Raw genomic sequence first — 26,378 nt, forward strand, 5'->3', positions numbered from 1 at the left:
AAATGAAAACTCTCAGCTCTAAATCCCTTTCAGAACAGAGCTGAATCTCCACAAAGCCAGCCTACATTCATACACGCTACATTTCAGACAGTGAGATTTAAAGGTAAAATGGTGTTAAAAGGCAGCGATTCATCTACAGTAAGTTTGTAATGTGACATTATAATGTAAAATCATCAATTACAATAATATTTAACAATGTATGTGCTTTTATTCACAAATACAAAAAAATCTGATTATTTCCAAATGTTGAAGGGGAATTCCACCAATTTTTACAATTTTTCTGCCCAATCTATCTATCCATCCATCCGTCCATCCATCCATCCATCCATATATCCATCCTTCAGTCTATCTATCCATCCATCCATCCATCCACCCAGCTGTCTATCTATCCATCCATCCATCCATCTATCCGTCCATCCGTCTATCCAGCTGTCTATCTATCCATCCATCCATCATCTCATTTTATTCGCAAATACAAAAAAATTCTGCCCATTTCCAAATGTTGAAGGGGAATTCCACCACTTTTTAAATTTTTCTGCCCAATTAAGATATATGTGGCCTGAAATGCTTCGTTCTAGAGAAGTCAGAATTGTTCACAGTGGTGGTGATAGGAACCAGACATCCACCTCTAAAAACTCCCTCACAGAAAGTTACTACATGAAATAGTTATGAATTCACTTCTTCATGTCGGAGACATTGTTTTATCATATTTTTAAGAAGTATAAAACACGTTATTTATCCATTCCTGGTGGAGAGACATTTTGTTTTACATAATTCTGAATCATCCACAATAATCAATCAATAAGGCTGTACACCGCCTGAATCACCGCTGCCTTCATTTTCTCTCATTTCCTGGGAGTCATTGAAGCCCTCAGAGGAAGATCAGCCTCAACCCAGCTGTTCGGTTTTGCCATCATTTTTTGCCAGACTTCAACCTCCTCATTCGCCGAATCCATCCAGTCCACCTTCTTACCGTAACTCTGCCCTGCAAGTGGACAGAGGAGAGGACAACTGTGTGCAATGCGCTCTATAACACTGCAAAACACGGAATCTGAGGTCTGATCATAAGTGAAATCATCTTAAATCTAGTCGATGTATCTAATATTTCTCATGAGGCTGCTGTAGTTGTTATTCAGACAGTTTCTAGGGCTGGCCTGAATGACTTCACTTCTCGAGGATTCGTTCATGATGCTGGTATTCGGTTCTCTGCCCTTAAAGCTGAGCTGACAGTACACAAAGCCATTTTAAAAAACAATCAAAGTTGTGATTCCTCCAGCTCACGTTCTCGCTATATAAACTGATCTATAATGTTATTTACATTTACAAATCTACAGCATTTTTATTGTCTTTGTATAATTTTTCAAGCTACCATCGCAGTCTTATCCATCCATCTATCCATGGTTCTTTAAAATTTATTTTGTGCCTATTTTTTTTTCTTTCTACTTACTTATTTGTTTACTTAATTACTTAGTTAGTTAGTTTGTTTTAATTATTATGATTAATGTATTATATAAAGGCAGTTTTGGATTGATGGGTGAAGGGAGGGTCTGTGATTATGTTGTGGGCGGTGAGTTTGGTGCGAGGGACCACACTTTTATTTTACCCTTAATTTCTTTGACATTTATTTTTGGTCAACACTCTATTATTTATATGTATATATATATATATATATATATATATATATATATATATATATATATATATATATATATATATATGAAATATAATAAGTATATAATTTTTCTCTCCTGTGTGTTTCAATTTTAAGCCTTTGAAAAATAATGTTTAAGTGGCCATTACATTTGTACTTGATGTTTGAGCTCTGGGTAAAATTAGGCAGCATTGAAAGGAGATACTGTATCTAGTTATGTAGATCACACTAACTGCAGGCTAACAAAAAAAACTCTGGCACAAGCAGTTAGCGTTAGCTGATTAATCCAGCTGGTTACAGAAACGTAGAATAAACGTATGTTTGTTTTTTTTGTCAGGGTTTAGGAAAACTAATATCTCAACAAGTCAGTGATGAAAGTCTCATTTTCATCCGTCTAAAACACCATATTCTTTTTCATTTTCTTATCCATTGTTTCACAGAAATTAATTATTTTTAAAACTGTTTCATTTGACGTGATGATGCTTTATCAGCAGTTTGATCGGCTGTTTCATAAAACTTTTTTCACGAAATTGAGATGCTTGTGGCTTAGTTTCAAAGGAGCTGCAGAAGTCTTTACATTTTGCGACTCATAAATTTTTGTTTCATGCAAGTTTCAAGCAACTTTAGGCTGCAAGGTTGAGGTTAGAGTGAGAGTCGCATGCTGGAGGGTGGAAGTGCTCATAGTTTCCATGGTCCCACTGCCTTGTAGCCGGCGTCTTCTGAGCTCAGTACCGGGTCCAGGAGGTCCATGTAGATTTAAGGCTGCATTTAGACGAGCCTGTAGCTCCAAAACTCCTCAACCCTTCACTAAACTCTCTGTAGCTCTGCTATGACGGAGCTCAACTCCACCTGCATGCCACCCTCACTGCTGCTTTCCATTCTAAAAAAAGGCGAACTTGCCAAATAAAATAACTCAATATAGCGAATAAAAAACAACTAACTAAAATTATAACCAGGATGGTGATTAAAACAACAGATCTGATTCATCACACTTTTAGTGGATATGAATCAAAGACTTAACAAGTGATAAAAGTGACTCATAACTGCTTTATTTGAGGTTTACAACCACTGATTCTATCATTGTAACATACAGCTGGGCTTCAGCTGTATCACTCTTCACTCTTACTGCCATCTACTGGACATATTAACTGTAGTAAGGAACATTTCTAAAATTATGGATATGAATGAAACAAATTATTGTTAAGAGTGGTTTTAAGAATGAGTATTCAGGTACTTGGAAATACCAAGGAGTATTTAAAGCTTGTAAAATACTGTTCAGGCCAGCCCATTTCTTTCTTTTTACTTGTTTCAAGCAGTTCTATCAAGTTAAATTATCAAAGTTTATTGGCAGATAATTTTACTACATAAAATCACTTCATTTACTTCATTTGCTGCAGTGAAAGTGGTCACAATTACTTGATTAAACTCAAAATAATCCATTAAAATGTAGTTTCTAGATCAATCAGCAGTGATTTTTTATACCGAGTGATTCCTAAAGTCTTTTTAAAAGCTTCCTACTTTGACTTTTTTCCAATAAAGAAAAACATCCTATCCCATAATGTAACTGACACAGGTAATTAGCTGGTCTGAAGTAAAGGAGTGGTGTTTACCTGTGCCGAGGCTGAGGCGAACCCCTCCGAGGAACTGGTTGGAGAGTTTGTTGTTGTCCCAAGCGGTCAGTTCACAGCAGGCCTCGCGCACTTCATCTGGTCTGAAGCCGTCGTACACCATCGTATGGTTATAGACGGGGTTCAGAGATTTCTTCACCACGCGGGTCTTCTGACGGCTCTTCTTACTGGTGTCCGGCAACATGTAACTTACAAAAAGACACATTAAACAGTTTAGAATCAATGTTTTCAAATAATATAAAAGCAGTTTGGTTGCAAATGCATGTATAAAATTGATTAAATATGTCTGTCCTTTAATAATTAGACAGTTAGAAACTGTTAGAGATGTCTCCAGAAGGATGAACAGAGCTGAAGATAATTCTAAAATAACCAAGAAATGTGTAGAATGTCAAGAATGGAGTTCTATTCAAAGTTATTATCCAGAATTAAGTGAGAATAAAATTAATATTTAAAATGGAAATCTTATGAAATGAATATCCATGAAATTCTATTAAAATTTGACTTGGACTTGGAAAAATGTCTGGTTCCACTGCCTGGCTTTAAAAGTAAAGTAGGTTTTTTCCTTATTCTGTAGTTATACGAGGTTTTCTTCCGACAACAGCTATATATATATATATATATATATATATATTTATTTTTATATATATCAATTACATTCAATTATTTATTTATTATTTTTTAATTATATTTAATTAATTTAACATTAAATTAATGTTAAATTAAACATCTAAATACCTTTTGGTGTTAAAATTTAACTATACATTGTATGTTTTGTATTATTGTATGAAGAATGAAGTTAATATCCAGTAATAAAATTAATATCCAGAATGCTTTGTGTTACAAAATTAGTGATCAAAGGAAATAACTTCACAAATATGTACGTATTGTAAATACATTTAATTACTATTTGCATTAGATATACGTACACACACACACACACACACACACACACACACACACACACACAATTATACATACATGTATGTGTGTGTATGTATATATGTATGTATGTGTGTGTATATATATATATATATATATATATATATATACACATACATACATACATATATATATTCAAACATCTAAAAACCTTTTGGTGTTAAAATTTAACTCTACACTGTATGTTTTGAATTATTGTCTGAAGAATGAAGTCGTAATAAAATTAATATCCAGAATTAAGCTGTAATAAATTAAACATTTTAACAAATGTATTATACATGAATGAAGTTGTAACAAGATTAATATCCAGAAAGTCTTATATTTAAAAATAATTATGGCACGTTTTCTAAACGTTTGATGCTGGTGTAGCGGCTTTACCTAATATGACTGTGAAACTAATTCATTATATGACACACAATGCCAGGTATTAGCGCTAATCAGGCTTCCCGCAGTGTCCATTCACACTCCTGAGTTTAAGCCTGTGCTGAGAACTGAATGATTCAGAGAGTAAACAGAGTCAGTGTGTACATTTGCCCTTTAAACAAACAGCAGGTTCGTTTTCATGCATGTCAGGTCTCTGACAAACGGAGCTCTTACACTATTGTTGAACAGTGAATGAGAGGCGCTTTTCTTTCTAACGCGAGAAAAGAGCCGATCTACCACCCCTGCATTAAACATACACTGACACACTCACCACTTCACGAACGAGTTGACTCCCTGAGCCTTCAGGCGACGTAACTGTCTCGCCTCCCGCAGCCAGACATGAATCTCTCCTGTACCGAGCTTAGAGCTCCCTACAGTGAGACCACAGGAGACGAGACAGTGTACATTCAAATTATCAGCAATATTTGAAACAGAATTGTTTTATATTGATATAAAATGCTCAAAAGGAAAGCTGCATTTTAAGTACCTCTGGGTTCTGGAGGTATATATTTCAGAGAGACAGACAGCAGTCCGCAATATTCCTGGGATTCCTGATTATCAGCATTCTATAATAGGAAGATAATACATTAAGAATTATTTCAAATCCAGAAACAGTTAAAGCAGAAAATATACACAATACCACACAATTCACAAAATAATGGGGATTTTATTTGCCTAGAACTGTGGGATCAACTACCAATTCCACTGGCCAACAAGTTGATCAGCCTTGGATATCAATTATGAGAAAAGCTGATGTGCTGTTTATTTAAAAATATAGAAACGAGTTCGATCCCTGGTGATGCTACAGCCGTCCGTAGCCGGGAGTCCGAGAGAGCACAATTGGCCTCGTTCTCTCTGGGTGGGTAGGATGGCCCCTCCTTCTCCCCCCATCGCTTAACGCGATACTAGTCAGCGCAGGCGTCTGTTAGCTGACGTAACAGGTCTGGCGGGTGGCGCTCTCCTCCGAGTGCGTTCGGCTGTCCAGTGACGTTGCGTGAGCGGCAGCTCGAAAAGAAGCGGTTGTTGGTTTCACAGGTCTCGGAGGAAGCCTGTGTTAGCCTTCACCCTCCTAGCGTTGATAGCATCGTGTGATTGGGGGAGTCCTAACTAGCGGGTGGAATTGGAGACGACTAAATTGGGGAGAAAATCGGGTAAAAACTAAAATAACATATATATATATATATATATATAGAAACAAGGTGACACTTTCCTTTAATACTCATATTATTCCCAGTACTGTGCACATCTCTTTGGCAGCGAAGCACATTGTTTAAAACTTATTTACATTGTATTTGGCAGTGAAACACCACAAAACATTAGGATAAATACCAATAAACACTGCATTAAAAAATAACAAGAAAAAAGTAGCTGTTATCTGGACGCCTAAAGACATTATATAAAAATGTGTTCAATTCCAGCAGCAGCACACCTGATTTAATATAACAAAGAACTGATTAACTAAACCAAGTGTTAAACACATTAACGTATCGCTATTGTTGGAAGAAAACCTTGTATCTCCATTTTTGATGTTTTTCAGTTTTTGACATAATTTGAAAGTGTCTGTTGTTCTTTACATTGTGTGTAAATTTCATGATGAACGGACTAAAAGAAACGACCCAAAATGACTTCGAAAAAAGTCTGGTTCCATTGACTTACATTAAAAGTAAAGCAGTTTTTTTCCTTCTCCTGTAAAGTTACCATTTTGGAGAGACAAGGTTTTCTTCCGACAACAGCGACATATAAAATTACTATTTATTGCATTAATGTTATTTGTATTTACTCTATTATTAGTGTTTTTCTCAGCAAATACTATGCTACCTAGATAGAGAGCTTTTTAAATATAATTTTCTCAGGTGCTAAAGTTATTGGCACAATCCTGTAAATGCTAAATGCATTCAATCAGACAGACTGACTGTACACACCACAACACAGGTTCAATTGTTTTGTTGCACTATGGAGGAAAGAAATAGCTGGTTGTATAGATGGACTTTGGAATGCTGGTGTTCTCAGAGGGCAAAATGAGAGGTAACTGCAGAGGGCACAATGGTCCAATCAGTTAATTAATAAAATTATAGTTAAAAATCAATTAACTGCATTTAGAACTAATTGTTTTCCCCACCTTGGGCTGGAGGTTGTACCAGGTGAGCGCCTGATGTCCCCAGTCCCAGTTTTTCAGACTGAGCTCCACCTGACCCAGAAAGACATTTCTGCCCAGCGAGTCATTGTGCCACACAGACAAGTTCAGAGTCTTTCCAGGCAATTCTTCACGCTTCACTTTGTACTGTGTGGGGAATTCAAGAGAATAGCTCAAATTACTTCCAGCAATCCCACCTTGTACTTCGCACCAAGTGTCATGGAAAAGAAATAATAGAGAAACATACTCTCAAAGATTCCACAAAGACGGGGTTCACTGTGCGTTTCTTGATGGAAGTCTTTCTCTTGCTTCTTTTGTCTGGATAGAGGTAGGTCTTCACATATCTAGCGCAAAGGTACAGTAAACAGCCCATGAACTCACTTTTTCACATTATTCTTCAAAATGGAGGCTAGTAGACGTCTAGATTAGGGCCAGAGTAATTTTCTTGTTAAACAAAATGTTAATTTTCCATCTGGAAAAATGAACATAATGCACTTTAAAAACAGGTACAAAGCTGGACATTAAAAGGATATTTCAGCAAAAAATTTAATCAAATTTATATAATTTTCCACTTCACCCAGATGTAGCTGACCAGCCAAGACTTTTGTCATCCAAATTCAGCTTTCTTCAGTTTTGAACTAGAGTTCAAAGCATAACAAATACTGGAAGTCAATAGTCACCCAACCGTTTCCTTAAATACACCCCCAAAACCTCTGCCAACCCACTCAAACTGCCTCCAGATCTTAATTCAGGCTGCGCAGATAAACAACAACGACAACAACAACATTTATTTGTATAGCGCTTTTTGCAACTAGTGTTGTCTCAAAGCAGCTTAACAGAAAAGCAGTTTATAGAAGGGAAATTTTTATGGAAGGGTTATCAAAAGAATAAAAAGAAAATAAAATAAAAATAAAAAAGGAGTCAATGTACAGACATAAAGAAACTGAATCCAGGTCCAAGCCAGAGGCGAAAGTGGCAAGGAAAAACTCCCTAGGAGTAAGAGGAAGAAACCTCGAGAGGAACCCAGGCTCAAGGGAGGAACCCATCCTCCTCTGGTCAACCCCAGATAAACACAGTATGACTCACTATGAACTATAAAAATTGGGAAAAAATGTCTCCATGTAGCTAAAAAGATGCACTTGCGCTTCGGCCTCCCAGAGACTGAAGGATGGAAAGCAGAACATTATATGGCTGATAACATAGTTACAATTTCAGCTTAATGTGTTAATGAGGTATTTCCATGCCATTTTACCAAAACCAGTGTAAACTGGAGCAAATAACTGGATTTTAGCTGGTATTTGTGGAAACGGTTTGGGTGACCACTGACTTCCAGTGCTTGTTAGCACCATATTTGCAGTGTTTGCAGCTCCAATTCTCAACTAAAGAAGCAAAACTTGGACACCAAACATGTCTTAGCTGATCAACTGCATTTGTGTCCATTAGAAAATCATGCAAATTAGATTTTTGCCAAACTATTACTTTAAAAGACAATGTTGTACATATGAAGGTACATACGAATAGTTTGTATTTTGGAGGACTAAACTACTTTTTTCTTGACAGCCTACAGCAGAAATCAGCTCCTGAAAAAAGGGCCAGTTTGTTGGACAGAACTCACGGGTCTGTCCGTTGTTTGCGTGGGTTTGCGATGGCCAGGTCCTGACACTGTTCCACCATAATGACCAGTTCTCCCAGAGGGACTGTACATTAGAGCGAACTCCACAGATCCCTGCACCATCACGTTCCCGAAATCCCCCGCATCACTGTACACACTCAGCAAACTACCAGTGCGCTAAAAAAACAGAAAACAGGAGAGACAATAAGTGCGTTTACATGCACTCAATAATCCGATCATAATCGGATTTCAGCAGTTATCTGATTATTCAAATGGTCATGTAAACAGCACACTCTGATTTCTTAGATCAGAGTAAGAGCTAGAAATCCGATAAAGGAGAGCTGGATTTTAGCTCAGTAATCAGATTTCTCAGTGCATGTGCACTCTTATTCTGATTTCTTTAGGATTTTCTTGATCAGATTACTGATTTTCTGCAGTTATCTGATCATTAAGTGCATGTAAAAGCACTCAGTGTTACAATACCAGCACACATAATATGGACAGAGTTAATCACTTCTGAAGGCACTTTGAAGGTTCTACTTTGTAGCAAGCTGCTTTCTTGCTCTGCCTTTAAGACTGATATGTAAATTACCTTTGTTCTGATTTGCTGTCTTGTATTGTGCCTTATTCAAAAAGCAGTCTGGGCTGAAACGCTCCTTATAACTTCAGCATAAGTGGGCGGGGCTAAACTGCAGTAGGCTGGATAGGCAAATATGCAGTGCTCTTTGGAATGCCACTATCATCAACTGTATTTTTAACAATTTGTTAATGTATTGTGATTTAGTGTATTCAAATGTGCATTATTACAGATATTATTATAACTTATCAATACTTTGGGCCCAACTGCACAATAGAAAACTAAAAAACTTTCACCTAATCCCCCAATTCACTTCAAAACAAACGTCAGGACATTAATCCAAATGCACACGTTCAAACCTGAGATCTCCACCGCTGCTCCTGGAAAGCGACACCCAACATAAAAGACTTAATTGCATTAATCTTGAATACTGAGCTGAACTGAATCTGTCAAAAAATACTGTCTCTTTTTTACAAAATGTCGATGAGAAAGAGAACAGATACTTTATAAACTCTAAAATGTGAAAAAAAAGGACCAAAGTTGTGGAAAAAGAGCTGAAGTGTTCAAAACCTGCCACAGTCTGGTCATCAAAAGAGAAAATTCAACAAGCCTGGCTGAGCATCAGTTTTGCACACTCATACACCCCATAAGATATTAGATAGACATCTAAAAGAAGGGACATGCAACAAAATACTGACCTAAATAAAATACTAAATACTGACCTACACAGTGGAACGAGACACGAGTGTTTTAGTACTTTTACTTACATTACTTTTCAGTTAATTACTGGGATAATTTTGAGTTTCAGTTAATAAACCTGGCTGTTGTAGCTTTTTATTGTGATATGAATGACTAAATGATAACTTTATCTTGGAAAGTAATAGATATGCAAGACATAAACTGTATTCAGAGTGCCCTAAGACTACTTTTAAGCACTGTATGTACACATTTAGGTTTTTCGTGACATTACAAAAACAGTGAATTCAAAACAGGCTGTTTTGGCAGCTTAGTTTCCATAAATAGACTGTATGGACTGGGGTATGTATGCTCTTTTATGGAAAATGAAGTTTTACATGATATAGATATCATGTAAAACCCTTTAATACAGAATTAAACTGATGTGTTTTAAAACAGCTCAGAACGTGGCTCAGCCAATCAGATTAAAGAAGCAGAACTGTCCGTTTTCTAATATGTTTGGCTCACCTCTGTGACTGAGAGCGTACTAGCAGAAAAGCCTCTTCTCCCAGAGAGATCAGAGCCATAGCTGGACACTGAGCTGCTATCATCCTCCGAGTCCACGCCTTCATCCTGCAGGGATTAGAGGAACAAAGATCAGCCGTTCAAATCAGAACAGCTGATTATACATAAAGAACAAGCAGCTCGCTTTGATCAAGGCCACAAACAAACAGCATCAGACGTTTAAGGTGCTCAGAGCTGAAGAAAGGATGAATGCAGGCTGACCTCCCAGGTGTCGACCACAAAGGAGGGAGTAGCAGGTGTTTCTGCAGGTGCTTCTGGGGCAGATGTCCCACTTTCCACACCTGTGAAACAAAATAGGGAATATCACAAACTATCACCATTTAATGTGTCGAAGTTTGAGCACAGGCTGGTAACGTAATACTGGGTGGGTCAATGCCAAGAGGTTTTAGGTCTCCTCTAAAATGTCACTAAAACGTCAGAGGAAAGAGCTGAAACCAAATAAACCTGACACCAAAAGCTTATGCACGGGTTCTGAAAGTGAGATACCAGATATAAACAAAGCATACAGTGCTGTAGAGTGAGGGAGTGAGGGAGGGAACACCCTCAATACTCTTTTTTAATGAAAAGAGTGACAGAATGTTCAGGGTGGGTAATGAAGGGCTAAAGGACACGTCCGATCCTTGACGTTTTCTTTTGAGAATCTTACATCACACAAAAATATCAATACATCATCACTGCTGAAACAAAACCTTGTATCTCCAAAATGGTAACTTTACAGGGGAAGGCAACAAATTCTTCATTTGCAATGGAAGTTAGTGTAAATTTAACTGTAAAACGTGGTTTTAGAGCACTTCTATTGGCCCATTCTTCACAAAATTGATTCACAATGATTAAACATGGAGAAGCAGCGTTTTGCTACTATGCTGCTCTTAAATGACCCAGTTGACAGAGAGCATTAGAAGAGCCCCGACACTGGACACTTTAAATCCAGGCTCAGAACGTTCCTATTTGAGCAGCTTTCAGCTCAGTTTTAACACTGTTCGTGTTTCTAGCCCCTTTTTCTCTGTAACGGCACTTTTTTCCAATCCTAATCTAACTTTTAGTTTTTATTTTGATTATTTAACTCTACTAATTTTATTTCTAATTTGATTTTTAATGATTTTCTCTTTTACATTTATTGCTTCAATCATGTTTTAATTATGTTTTTAATTATGTTTTTAATGTTGTTTTTCTATTTGTGCTTACTTTACTTTTTTTAACCAAATCTGACTCTGTATTTTCTCATTTGTAAAGCACTTTGAATGACAGCAGTGTTTGAAAGGTGCTATATAAATAAACTTGCCTTGCCACAATGCAGAGGGAACTGGGGTTTTCAAATCATGCATTAACAACCTAAAAATCAGAGAATCAAGGTTTTTGCATGACTGCAATGATATGAATGTGCACAAGCGAAAAAGCAAAAAATAAGTAGGTAATAAAAGGAAAAAGGAAAAATAAAAGGTAAATAAATAATATAAAAAAATAATATAAATAAATAAATAAAAGGTAATAGGAACTACTTTTCTTTCCCCCAAACACAAGCAGCCACACGAGACGGAGTGAATGCTCTATAACGGCAGATCATATCAAGCTATTTCACACCACTGAAAAGTCAGTTTATTAAATGTCCTCATTTACTGGTTTACACAGTCTGACAAAGCATTTCCTTTTTGATGTGCACGAGAAGACTTTTACACAGTACACAGGTACTGATATTGGGATATTTTGCATCACTTAGTATCAGATCAAAAAGAAAATGAGTATATAGCACTGTGCTATATATTCCAAATAAAATAACTCTTATTAGGTACTCTTAATACGGTAACTCTTACTAGATTAAAACTACACCACTTCAGTTTTGGGGATTTGGAGACTTCTCTGGTGGAAATGCATGCGTTGCGCAGAAGAACACTTTGTAATACAGGTTGTGCGTCTGCCCCCTTCCCCAAGCAGATGAATCTGATGACTAAAAGAGAACTCAGTCTAAACCTGGTGAAGGAGCGTCTTCTGAGGATGTGAGTGAATTATCTACTATTGTCATCATATCTTCATCAGTATGATGTTGATTTTGAGATCATTTGGGACCTAAACATCGCGCTGGATCTTCTCACTCAGTCTACTTAACTCTCCTTACTCAGTAATGAGTTTAACAAACAAAATCTTACATAGTGCAGCTCTAACTAGGACACTGTTGCCTCTCTCTGTGTGTGAGATGTTGTGACTCTGCGTTGAGCTGCTAGTGAGCAATAAGGGGTGAAAGGGGAGGAGTGAGAACCCCCTGCTGTGAAAATCTATCTGTGTATATATACACAAACACATAAAGACCGATCAGGCATAACATTATGACCTCCTCCTTGTTTCTATGCTCTTTGTCCATTTTATCAGCTCCACTTACTATATAGGTGCACTTTGTAGTTCTACAGTTACAGACTGTAGTCCATCTGTTTCTCTGAATACTTTATTAGCCCCCTTTTACCCTGTTCTTCAGTGGTCAGGACCCCATGGACCCTCACAGAGCAGGTACTATTTGGGTGGTGGATCATTCTCAGCACTGCAGTAACACTGATGTGGTGGTGGTGTGATAGTGTGTGTTCTGCTGGTCTGAGTGGATCAGACACAGCAGTGCTGCTGGAGTTTTTAAATACTGTGTCTACTCACTGTCCACTCTATTAGACACTCCTACCTTGTCAGTCCACCTTGTAGATGTAAAGTCAGAGACGATAGCTCATCTGCTGCTGCACAGTTTGTGTTGGTCATCCTCTAGTCCTTCATCAGTGGTCACAGGACGCTGCCCACAGGACGCTGTTGGCTGGATATTTTTGGTTGGTGGACTATTCTCAGTCCAGCAGTGACACTGAGGTGTTTAAAAACTCCAGCAGCACTGCTGTGTCTGATCCACTCAGACCGGCGCAACACACACTAACACACCACCACCATGTCAGTGTCACTGCAGTGCTGAGAATGATCCACCACCCAAATAGTACCTGCTCTGTGAGGGTCCATGGGGTCCTGACCACTGAAGAACAGGGTAAAAGGGGGCTAACAAAGTATGCAGAGAAACAGATGGACTACAGTCTGTAACTGTAGAACTACAAAGTGCAACTATATAGTAAGTGGAGCCGATAAAATGGACAATGAGCGTAGAAAGTGGTCATAATGTTATGCCTGATCGGTGTACACTTCTATACATGTTGACTTGCTTGCTCACCATCGAAGACAGAAATATGTTTTGCCTCTGGTTTTGTGAACTTACAGCAAAATATTATATTACATCATGTGTAGCCTAACAGGGGGAACTCCAGGCGGAAATTGAATTTTATGGTTACTGTGAAATGTTAATATGCTGCTGATACACAGTATAGACCAACCAAAGTGACAAGAGCAAACATAAAGCACTTACTTTCCACGTCTTTAGGCTCTGATGACTCAGATGGTACAATCACAATAGAGGGAATCACATCCTCTGCCTTTTCCTGCTTTGGGTCTTGGATGGAAGTGTTCTTAGATGATGGGGACTTTGTCCTGAGGGCCCGTGCATATACACTGGCGAGAATATCGCTTTCGCTCCTGCGCTCGTCTTTGGAGGCATTACTTTCATCTGCCATATCTGAAAAAGTACGTCCTTCTTCTGTGTTGGGGAGTTCGTCTTTTTTATCTATCTTTGTTACAAACGCTAATTCCACAGTTTTCTTATCTGCACTTTCAGAATCTCCCAATTCTACATCAAAGCCATCTTTTCTTTCAGGAACTGCATTTTTAATAACCACCTCGGCCCCTGCCGGTCTGTCCCTGTTCGTCTCTGCTGACCTATTTTGGGCTAAACTGGTGTCTTTCCCCACGTTTAGGTCAACAGCAGGTCCTGTGCTTTTGTACTCAAGGCTCTCTTCCACATTTACATCCAACTCATCCATCCTTGTCGGAGACGTTCTTTTGAAATCTGAAATTATGATTTCCTCCTTCTGTTTTTGTGGCACAGTGTTGCTCGCCGGTGCCTGCTTTTTCATCATCTCCACAGAGGAAAGAGTGAAGAGCTTAGGAGAACTTTCTTGTCCCTGCAGAGAACCGATGAGTAATTCATGAGCCCCTTTTGGATCCTCGCGTAATGACTGACTTTGGGCCACTTCCTCTCCCAAACCAGAGCCATCCTTATTCATCGCCAGCTCCGTTACTGTGCGCGTCTGCTTCACTTCTATCTTTGTGACTTTCCTCGAGCTTATTATTTCGCCAGCCTCCACCTTTGGCCCAGTGCTAATTGAGTCAGCACTGCTGACAGGCTGACTTGATTGATCCTGACTTGATGTGTCCCGCGTTTCACTGAAAGATGTTATCGCCAGCGTTTCAACGGGCATGTTTCCATCTGTCGCTTTAGGTTTAATCTCCACTGCTGTTGATTCCACTGTGTTGGCCTCCAGGGAGATCTTAACCCAGTTCTCCTCAAACGATGCGTCTTTCTGCAGCGCTGGAGGGAGAGACACTTTTCTTCTGGGCCCTGCACTAGCTGTTGCGCTAGTTGTTGCACTAGCTGTTGCGCTAGTTGTTGCACTAGCTGTTGCGCTAGTTGTTGCACTAGTTGTTGTAATAGCTGTTGCACTAGTTGTTGCACTAGTTGCTGCACTAGTTGTTGCAGTGCTGGTTTTAGTGGTAGTTGTTGCACTTGCGCTAGCAGTTGCTATACTAGCTGCATTTGCTGATGTGATGCTAGTTGCTGCGCTTGTTTTTGCGCTAGTTGCTGCGCTAGGTGATGCATTTGGTTTGGCGCTAGTTGTTGCGCCAAGTGTGGCAGCGTTCAGCACAGGATTTGCTGTTGTAGCGTTTGTTGTGGTGCTTGTAGCTACAGCTCCTTTAGACTTAGGCTGCAGCACAGGCTCAAGTTTAGAAGACTGGACAAGAACTGTTTTTTCTTGATACACTTCTTTGGGTTTTCCTGCTGACTGACTTCCCGGGACGGTGGCGCCAGTGACGAGACGTCCAGGTAGAACGTCCTTGGCTGGAGTTTGACTTGACTGGGTCTCTGAAAATGTCACAGAAATAGTTCTGGATAAATAAATGATGCATTTGATTGTAAACATGACAAATGATGTCAATGTAAAAAGGAGCTACTATAAGATGTCATGCTGAGGGCCAGTCGCATGTTCATGCACAGTCAGCATATAGTGCCTGATGCGACCCCAACCTGTGATAATACTGCATGTGAAATGAATGTTTAAATTACTAATGCTTTCACTAAACACAAACTGCACATGACCACCTACTAACTGCACACTCAAGACATGCTGGGTTTAAAACGTGCAGCTCATGACAGAGAAATTGCAAGTTGAGTGACGAAGACTTAACACTCTGTTAGAAATGAGGATCCTACCAAAACACCTTTGATGTGATTACAGAGCTGTGATTTTACTCAAAAACTCAGTTTGGGTAACAATACACAGAATGGGAGCGTATTTTGAGCCTCATAAGGGCCGCAATGCAAATATGAATCTGGCCCTGAGAGGTTTCTGATGAAATTGTGTTATTCTGCTGGTAAATGTTCTTTGAGCCCTGTTCCTGATAGCTCCCAAAATCTGGAATTGCATTCCAAGCTAAATTTCTCCTGTTGTTTGCTGTTGCTGTTATTCAGTTTGGACTATACATACACACATACATACACACATCATCTAGACCGCTTATCCTTCTGGGTCGCGGTGGGGTGCTGGAGCCTATCCCAGCTGTCATTGGGCGAAAGGCGGGATACACCCTGGTCAGGTCGCCAGTCCATCGCAGGGCAGACAGACAGACATACATACACAATCACACACACACATTCACCCCTAGGGGCAATTTAGCATGTCCAATTGGCCTGACTGACACGCTAACGTGTGTATATATACACACACGTTAGCAGACTGCGTCCTATTTGCACCCCAAACTGATGCAAAAGGCTCAGAGTCACCTTCATTGCATAAACAAGCACAATGTTACACTTCAATTTGAAACTCACCAACTTCCAAAGTGATGTCTTCATCTTTGTATTCCCGGGAGACCTGGAGAAATCAACAGCTGTGTTTACAGTACAAAATCAATATCTACGCTAATACTAGTGCTGCTATCTTGTGCCAGTTAGAAAATGAGAATACTGATGAAATATGACAAACCTCAACACTCAAAGCAGGATGGATCGATCTGGGGTCAACTGATAATCTAAAATAACACCAAAAAAAAAGCTTTGGCATTTTCAATAAATCAATACTTGGCTCAGTAACGTAAGTGTATTATGTTCCAGGAAGGAAAGGACAATGAGTAAAGCACAGATCATTTAGGCAATATTGCAAACATCTACCACAATATCTGCATAATCCTGCATCTCTTGGCATATGGAATCATCTTAAATCTACTCTAAATATCTAATATTCCTCATTTTAAGACCTTTTCTTCCTTAAGTCTTTTTATTTAGTGAAAGTGTCTAATAATTTTTGTGTGTTTTAAGAAATAATGCCTAAAATCTTTTTGTAGAGGTAATGCTTAAAATTTAGAGGTCAAATGACTCAAAATAAGAAAAAATCTAGAGATAACTGATCTTGTAATACTCTTATGTCTCAATACTCATCATCTCCCAATGAGAAATATTAGATATTTAGACTAGATTTAGGATTTCACTTGTCAAGATGTAATTTTTGCAGTGAATGCATGCGACGAGTCACTAATGTCGCCCCAAGCTTGTCTCTCGTGGATGTGTACACTGTCCAGCGTCAGGCAAGAAAATGACAAAAATATGTATTATTACACTGCAAGAAATTATATCTTGGCAAGAGAAGCCATCTTTATTTTAGTCTAATCTAGTCTAGTCTTACATCTAATATTTCCCATTCTGCAGGTGTGTTTTTCATTCATCAAGGTACAGACAGTGTTAATGTTCCCTCAAAGGTACAACAGTGGTTTTAAGGTCTGATTGTGAACCTTTAATAAGTTTCTCCAGGTGAAAAGTTCGTATTCGCACCTTTTCATAACCGAATGATTTAAAACAGAACAGTAAAATAAAAGCCTGGAGACGAGACGGGGTGTGATGAGTCAGTACAGCTTAGAACATATCATTTCAGTATATATCTTATACTATAATATCTTACTTTTTTAAGTAATTTTATCTTCTGAAAGTGTCTTATTCCACTGGCGGATAATGTTGCATGTTCTAAGATTATTTCTTGAAAAAAGTAAAATTATCTGCCAATGGTAATAAGACATCCACTAGATAAAATGTCTTAAAATAAGTAGAAAATGTCTAGAAATAAGTTAAATAATCTTAACATAACATATTTTGACTACAGACTTTGGAAAGATTTCACTTGCCAAGATATTATTTTTGCAATGTGTGTATCCCAATTTTGTTTAAAATGTGAACTAGCAGTGATAAGTTTACAAGTTTATACATTTCTCATCTAGTTGTTGTGTGATGCTGAATAGGAACGAAATGCTAGTAGAAACAAAAAAGTTCAGAGAGCAGAGGCTGGGGACCTCAGACCTTTGTGTCCATGACTGGTCTGAAATATCTGACCAAGGAATTTTTTTGAGAGGAGAACTGCCACTCAGCAATATCAGGTTTATCAAACACTAGAGGGCGCTGCCAAGTGTGTCCAAAATAAATGGGTTCCTATGGAGCTTTTGTGCAAAATATTAGTGTGTAAATGCTTATTTGTTTATATAGAAGAATAAACGAAGAACAGCACATATTTCAACACTGCTGTTATAATTTGAGCACTTCTGAACTCCAGTTACAGGACTTCCTAGCAGCGTCTCCTGTATGTTCTTGAAATCAGTCAACCTGAACTGCCAATGAGCTGATCAGCTCACCAACCAGTCAGCAGCCAGTAGCAGTAATGCCAACCAATCAGCACTCAGCGGCAGTAATGCTAACCAATCAGCACCAAGTAGCAGTAATGCTAACCAATCAGCACTCAGTAGCACTAGTGGTAACCACTCAGCAGTCAGTAGCAGTAATGCTAACTACTGAGCAGTCAGTAGCAGTAATGCTAACTAATCAGCACCCAGTAGTAATAATGCTAACTACTCAGCAGTCAGTAGCAGCAATGCTAACTAATCAGCGCTCAGTAGCAGTAATGCTAACTACTCAGCAGTCAGTAGCAGTAATGCTAACTAATCAGCGCTCAGTAGCAGTAATGCCAACCAATGAGCGCTCAGTAGCAGTAAGGCTAACCAATCAGCACTCAGTAGCAGTAATGCTAACCAATCAGCACTCAGTAGCAGTAATGCTAACCAATCAGCACTCAGTAGCAGTAACGCTAACCAATCAGCGCTCAGTAGCAGTAACGCTAACCAATCAGCACTCAGTAGCAGTAACGCTAACCAATCAGCACTCAGTAGCAGTAACGTTAACCAATCAGCGCTCAGTAGTAGTAATGCTAACCAATCAGCGCTCAGTAGCAGTAATGCCAACCAATCAGCGTTCAGTAGCAGTAAGGCTAACCAATCAGCACTCAGTAGCAGTAAGGCTAACCAATCAGCACTCAGTAGCAGTAAGGCTAACCAATCAGCGCTCAGTAGCAGTAACGCTAACCAATCAGCACTCAGTAGCAGTAACACTAACCAATCAGCACTCAGTAGCAGTAAGGCTAACCAATCAGTGCTCAGTAGCAGTAATGCTAACCAGTCAGCACTCAGTAGCAGTAATGCCAACCATTTAGGGCTCAATAGTAGTAATTCTAGTAATCCTACAACTCAAAACCTGTTTGCTGTAGGAAAACGGAAAGATACTGGTGAGATTTTTCTGATTTTTAATGAAATACAAACTTTTACTTAATAAACTTTTCATTTTTGGCTGTTTCATTCTCACTCATTGAGGACGCTCTCGCGGGTGCAGTCTAGTGTTCTGCAGTCATGTTTTTGACTATTTTGGGATAAACAGAAAGTGGCCAGGCTAATTGGTTCTGGTTTGACTGAATCAGTCATTTAGATTGTTGTTTCACAGCTTCCTAAGTATACATAATATACATTCATGATATTTTGGTAAATCATTACAACAGTATCAGTGTTTTCCACTTTTCTGATGATAAGCAGCTTCTCACATTATTCCTACAGCTCCACACCAGTGGCATGTGAGGCTGCTCAGTTTCTGTGTAAACAGTGAACGCAGCACACACCCTCCACCACTGTTCAGTGTGTTTACAGTGGGTGGTGCTGCGTGATACTTCATTTTTCAACTACCCCATATCTTTTCCTTTGGAGATAATTAGGGCAAAATAACGCGCATTACTCTGGGCGAGTCTTCTTCTCTTCCTTTTCACCGTCTTTTTCCTCAGGCACAACATTCAGGAAGGGCAGCGGTTTATGGCCTAGAGAGTAGAGAGAGCTTAGTGAGCAACAAAGTAAAGCGGGGCAAATCTCTACAATCAGGAGAAGCAATGACTTATAAGAGGATTTCCATAGGCTGCAAAAATAACAGCAGGAGGAGGCGTCTTATATCTCCCATGTGTCAAACACAAGGCCCGTGGCACAATCCTATTCGGCCCACGAAATTATTTTAATTTTCTATTAATATTAGCCCATTTCACCATGAACTGCACTACAGTTCCCAGCATGCACTGCAAAATAAGTGCTCCCACTCCCTCCCCAACAACATCTATAGGACTGCACCACAAAAACAAAACAAAACAAACAAAAATAAAGATGCCAGGGGGGTATTCCACAAAGCAGGATTTCTTAGTTAGCCAGATAACTTAAGCCCAAAGATGAGGACTGTCCAATGGGAATGCCCCTTAGCTCTTTTCCTATTGGACAGGCTTGACTTTGGGTTTAAATTATCTAGCTAAACTGAGAAATCCTGCTATGTGGAATACCCCCCAGGTGTCCCGTTCAAGCGAATGGGCAGTTTTAAAAACTTACTGTACATTAAAAGAGGTTTAACAGTTCTCTGCAGGTAATGTAGTCTATTGTTTTATATAAAACAGTTTGTTTTTATTTAAAATTATTTTTTAATCGTTCAAGTATTCAGTGCCTGTTTTTTGCAGGCAAAATGTGGCAAAATGTGGCCCACAGATTTGTTGAGATTTCTTAATATGGCCCTTTTAGTGGTTGAGTTTGACACCCCTGTTATATATAATGAGTATATAAGTCTCATTATGAGGTTGCTGTAAAAATATTAGCATAATTCAACTAACCTCTAGGCCAGGGGTGTCAAACTCCACCACTAAAACGGGCCACATTAAAAATCTCAACTAATCTGTGCACCAGCTGTGTTTTTATTTCATTTTGACTTAACATTTTGCCATGACCCCAACTGGCCATTGTTTGTTCAAAATATGCCAAAACTACAATGGCAAAAACTGACACTGAATACTTCAGCTATTAAAAAATAATTTTAAGTAAAACGAACTGTTTTATATAAAACAGTGACTACATTAGCTGCAGATACTGTTAAACCTCTTTAAATGTCCCCAGTGTATAGTAGGTTTTTAAAACTGCCCATTCGATGGTACAAGACAGTTGGCATCTGTCCCATAGATCGTTATTGGGGAGGGGGTGGGCAGCACACATTACATTGCAGTGCATGCTGGGAACTGTAGTGCAGCTCATGCTGAAATGGGCTAATATTAAAAGAAAATTAAAATAATTTTGTGGGCCAAATAAGACTTGACTTGGCCCGCGGGCCTGCGGGCCTGGGGTTTGACACATGTGCTCTATGTATTTTGCCCATTTTAATGGGCTCATATCATGGAAAACTGAATTTTCCTTACTCCCTTTAAATAAGAGAGTTTGATGTAGTTTGTAAACATTGTTAAAATTTAAAAATGTACCACTGCTCAGTTTATACAGTCCATATATGGAAATTAAGCTGCAAATACAGCCAATGTTGAATTCATTGTTTATGTGAGGTCACAAAAACCCAACACATTTACACATATCTGACCATTCACTAGTCTACAGCCGTTTAGCCCTGCCTATGCTGAAGTTATAAGGAGTGTTTCAGCCTCGACTGCTTTGTGAATGAGAAACAATACAGTGCGTCCAAAACAGAGCTCATTTACATAGAATAGCATTAAAAGCACAATTAAAAAAAAGTCTGTTTTGTTCTAAGGGGTAAACAAAGGTTGATTATTTTTAGTACATAAGACCACACACAAATCAGCTTCAGGAGAAAATAAAATACAGGGTGATTCAAAAAGATTCATCTGATTTCATCCGAAGCGCCATAGTTTTACAAGCGTGAGGCGCCTAGGAACCAATCACATACCAATTGTAAGAGGGGGTCATAGAGTTTCTGACTGTCAGTGGAAGATGGCTCCCTTCAGTCTGAGAGGAGATGAGACCCCTGAGCAGAAAGCGTTCTGCGTTCTCCACTTCAATAAGAGTGAATCTGTCATAACTGTGCAGTGTGATTTTCGTGGGCAGTGAAGCTCCAACAGCTTAGAGCGTTCGTCGTTGGTTCCACAACACTGGATGATCTCCGAAATCGCGCTGAAAGAGCCGTGAGTGCAGCGACACCCGACATGCTCAATCCAGTATGGGATGAATGTGACTATGGCGTTGATGTTGTCCGTACAGCTGGAGGAGGTTCATACTGAGCACTTATAAAGTTACATAATAAACTTTATGCTCATTTAAACCATTTACAGTTCACTGCATTGATCTGTAATGATTTACAAGTGAAATAAATAAGTTTGAAATCAGATGAATCTTTTTAAATCACCCTGTATAATCAAAACTGGATGTGGGCCCTTTAAGTCAATTTATCTAGTAAAATTATCAACAAATATGCTTGTTCTAACATGAAAAACGCCACTGTCTACATATAGGAACAAACGAGCACATGGAAAAGCTGAGTGGAGGACTGCTATCTCTTACGCAGCTGAAGCAGTGAAAGATGAAAGAAGGAAATTCTCTTTCTTTAAGCTTCTTAAGGGAAATATCAGGTACCTGCTGATTTCTTCCACCTCATTGAAGACCTCACTACCGCTGAAATAGCCGGCTGTCGTCCATATCTCTTCGACCTGAGCTCCTCAAACCATTCTCCTGACAGAACCTTCAGCTGCTTGGAGTCAGGCACTGAATTCCTCAGCCTCCTGGTATGAACAACCATAAAGCTGGATTAAACGCATAACACTTAAAGGGGAATTCCACTGATTTTTAAAAATATCTCCATAATTCAGAGGTCAGGCTGTGAAGAAAGCACAACTCAAGGAAAGCAGATAAATAACTGCAGTTAATTCAACTAGAAGATTTGAACGGTGCTGTTCTTCCATTTGACTTCGATTTTGATTAAGAAACAGTAAATTCTTAGTGATCCACTCATATTAAAGTACACATACACGGTTAGAAATAAAGGTTCTGTTCAGGTACATTTTACGTTCATCGAGGTACAAACAATGTAAATGTCCCCTCAAAGCTACAACAGTGGTTTTAAGGTCTGATTGTGAACCTTAAATAAGTTTTTCCAGGTGAAAAGTTTGTATTTGTACCTTTTCATAACCGAATGTTTTAAAACAGAACAGTAAAATAAAAGCCTGGAGACGAGACGGGGTGTGTGGAGTCAGTACAGCTTAGAACATATCATTTCAGTGGATTATGGTACAGATATGTTCCCTGACTAAAGGTACTGAGATGTACCCTTGAAGGAACCACCCCAGTGACATGGGGTGCTGCCATAGTGACAGTTTAGTACCTTTATTTCTGAGAGTTTAGGGTAACAATCTTAAAAAATAAGGGTGCCTTTATAAAGCAACAACTTTTCCTTCACTTTTAATGGGTGGTTCATTGGGGATGTTTGTCTGTAAACTGAGAGTTTAAAGAATCTCTACATAATGCAAAAGTTCTATACCAATTAAAGGTTTTTCCTAGAACCATACGTACAAGCCAAAAACCATTTGGGAACCTTTTAAGAGTTTACACTTATTATGATCTTCATGCTACCTTGAGGTCATAATTTCTCTGACACTAATAACACACGTAGAAAGAGAGAAACTAAATTAATTCAATTATTACTTTGACTTAAAAGTATGACAAATCTGCAGTTTCAGTGAAAGTTCATATGAAAACTGACTATAACGGACTATAACCTGTGGATTTAAAGGGAGATTCCATACATTTCTCCATAATTTTCTGTATAATTCAGTCATTTACATGTACACAAAGTCATTCAGAGTGGTTTGGTGTGAAACGGTTGATTTCAGAGACTCAGATGTCTTTACAGTAGTGGTGATAGGAACCAGGGGTCACCATGACTACAACACAAATATAGGCATTTTATTTACTATACAAAAGCACCAGTGAACCTACACGAGTCTTCTTTTATATGGAATGTTGATTAAGTGAAAATATTGCTAATTCTTAAAACTTTTTGGGAACTATTTTGCCTTATAGTGTCTCATATGTATCCTTCCACCATGAATGGTGTTAAAGAATACATTTAAGGCCTCAGACATCAGGCAGTGAATACCTAACCATTTCATGTAGTAACTTTCTGTGAGGGAGCTTTTAGAGGTGGACGTCTGGTTCCTATCACCACCACTGTGATCAGTTCTGACTCGGTAAGTTTCTCAGGAATTGAGCATTTCACACCAAACCATCTTAACCACTTAATTATAAAGAAATTTTAAAAACTGATGGAATTTCCCTTTCACCTGGAACAGAAGTGATGAGCCTGCAGAAAGAAGGTTTGGGGTTAGGATAAAATTTAACTACAGACAATAAGACATCTTTTGCTTTTTTTTTTTTTTCCAGTTCACAGTTGTGATTAAGGACATCACTTGAAAAAGGTGGCACAGAGATGTTATGTATTAAAATCACCTCATCAAAACATGTTATCATAGAGGCCAAAGGTGATACAACACTTTCCAGACACATCAGGTAAATTACATTTATTTTACTCACTAATTTCTTTTTTTTTTTTAATTTACTGACACGTCAGAGCTCTGTATGCTATTCTGTCATATGGTATAGAGGTAATGTGTAATTGTGTAATAAGTGTCAAATGTGTCATAAGAGTAAAGCCAATCAGAGCAACTAAGGTGTGTCGCTTTTCTCCCTTCTTTCCTCTCCATACTGTGCAAACGTCAGAGACCACCCTTCATTTATTCACTTTCAGTCAAAATAGCCATTAAGTACAAGTTATTATTATTAATGTTTCTGAGGAGAACACTTACACAAGAAAAAGGAAAATCAAAGTGCAAAAAAACAAGCTTCTATGCTTCTGCTATGGGTCTGAAAGGATGTGTAGCTGTCAAGAAGAGCCTCACTGAGAAAAGGAGACGGACACATCAAACAAAGAAGCTGAACAATGGACTGACCACCCCAGAGTCCAGACCTCAACACCACTGAATGTGTTTGATTAGTTCAGAAAATCATCAACCAGCTTCTAAGACTGAACTTTGGAGGTGTGTCTGCAGATTCTTTGAGGAACTGAAAGTGAGTCTCCTGAAAAGATGAGAAGCTGTAATAAAGGTAAAGTATGGAGAAAAGTTTTTGAGGTTTCTGTGCAGTTTGCTGTTAAATACGCATTGATGAAAAACGAGTAACTTGTAGTTTAGAAGCCATTTCGACTGGAATAAATGAAGGGTGGTCTTCAACCTCCACTTAATCTGCTTATTCTGGACTCCCTGTACTTTTCATCCAAGTCAAATCTGAAGCACAGGCTCACATGAATGCAGTAGCTTTCTAATGGAGATCCATTCTTCCTCCCTAACCAGGAGATCTGATTAAGGACAAAATGTAAACAGTAAAACTGAGCCCTTGTCCTCATTAAAGTCCAGCACGCAGCACTGCTGCGCATTCTCCTGCATGTGTGGGTCAGTGCTGCTGTAATGAGCGCTGTGGAGAGCAGAGCAGATGTTCTTACCTCACACGGCCAATTTCGAGCCTTTTTAAGTCCTCATCTCTCAGAAGCACCTGCCGGATTACCGCCTCCTCCTCGGTGGAGAGGAAGCTCAGGTCGATAAACAGAGTCGCGTCTTTAAATGAGTTCATCCTGCAGACTAGACCTGGACCTGGACCTGGGACTGGACCTAGGCTTGTGCACCTAACAAACCACCAAACTTCTCCAGACTGCAGTCTGACAGAGTAGGTGAGGTTGACGCCTGCTGCGCTGGAATTGGCTATCAGTATCCCGCCTCCTGCTCTGTGATTGGCTACAAGTTCCATGCTCGTGCGCTATGATTGGCTATCAACTTATACTCACAGAAAGTCCGCTTATTGGTTAGTACACATCACAAACAACACTCCTATTGGCTAGTCTCCCAAGCAATCAGCCTGTTGATTAGTATACTGTCGTCTGCAAAAGTTTGTGCACCCCTGGACAAGTTGTAAATAAGTTGACATGCTCTACACAGAACACACTTCTGCACGTTTTAATGCACCGTTACTGTTTATGTGCTGAATTTAAGTTGATGGGAATAAATAAAACGTTACAAAACGTCCACTTTGCTGAACTCAGTAAATAAATAGAAACTGTGCAGTAAAATGCGCAAAACACAAAACAGAATTAAAGGGGAATTCCACTTATATTTCAAAATCTCGTCATAATTAAATGGCTGAGATGTAAACCGAGTCATTCAGAGTGGTTTGGTGTGAAACTCTCTGTTCTAGAGAAACTTACAGAGTCAGAACTGTTCACAGTGGTGGTGATAGGAACCAGACGTCCACCTCTAAAAGCTCCCTCACAGAAAGTTACTACATGAAATGGTTATAAATACACAGCCTGAGACATTTTTTCACGAAAGTTTTGACCTACAATTTGTACCCAAAAACCATTTGTTTTTATTCAGTTTATGTTGAAATGTACATGTACTGTGTTGTGAGGCAAAATAATGTAGAAAAAAAAATGAATTCTTTGAGATTTGCCACTATTTTACCATCATCAACATTCCATATAAAAGCTCACATGTAGGTTCACTGGTGGTTCTGGATAGTAAATAAAGTGTCTACATTTGTGTTGTAGTCATGGCAACACCTGGTTCCTATCACCACCACTACAAAGAAATCAGAGTCTCTACAATCAACCATTTCACACCAAATCACTCTGAATGACTCTGTTTACATCTCAACGGTTGAATTATGCTAAAAATTTTGAAAAATCGTGGAACTGTATTTAAAGTAAATGTAACTGAGTGAATGTAAGTAGTCTTTGCTCACCTCTGGTGACATTATTATAGATTATGATAGAGCGCTGTAGAAGTCCTAGCCACTATTGGCCAATC

At 38.9% G+C, this 26,378-nt stretch overlaps 1 protein-coding gene across 1 annotated transcript; it reads right to left on the reverse strand.

Annotated features, from left to right (window-relative positions):
* Positions 1 to 442: 442 nt before the first annotated feature.
* Positions 443 to 25,227, reverse strand: si:ch211-266g18.6 (platelet binding protein GspB). Its single transcript, XM_036592651.1, is given in 16 exon segments — positions 443 to 985; positions 3,262 to 3,467; positions 4,913 to 5,012; positions 5,129 to 5,207; positions 6,761 to 6,922; positions 7,023 to 7,119; positions 8,391 to 8,464; positions 8,466 to 8,564; positions 10,168 to 10,272; positions 10,426 to 10,505; positions 13,604 to 15,214; positions 16,181 to 16,223; positions 16,335 to 16,380; positions 19,445 to 19,523; positions 22,105 to 22,250; positions 25,022 to 25,227. Coding segments are annotated over 16 exon segments (3,195 nt in total). The 5' UTR covers positions 25,150 to 25,227; the 3' UTR covers positions 443 to 845.
* Between the last annotated feature and the right edge of the window lie 1,151 nt (positions 25,228 to 26,378).

Source organism: Colossoma macropomum, unplaced genomic scaffold (assembly GCF_904425465.1).
Source record: "Colossoma macropomum unplaced genomic scaffold, Colossoma_macropomum, whole genome shotgun sequence".
In the NCBI taxonomy this organism is placed as follows: Eukaryota; Metazoa; Chordata; class Actinopteri; order Characiformes; family Serrasalmidae; genus Colossoma; species Colossoma macropomum.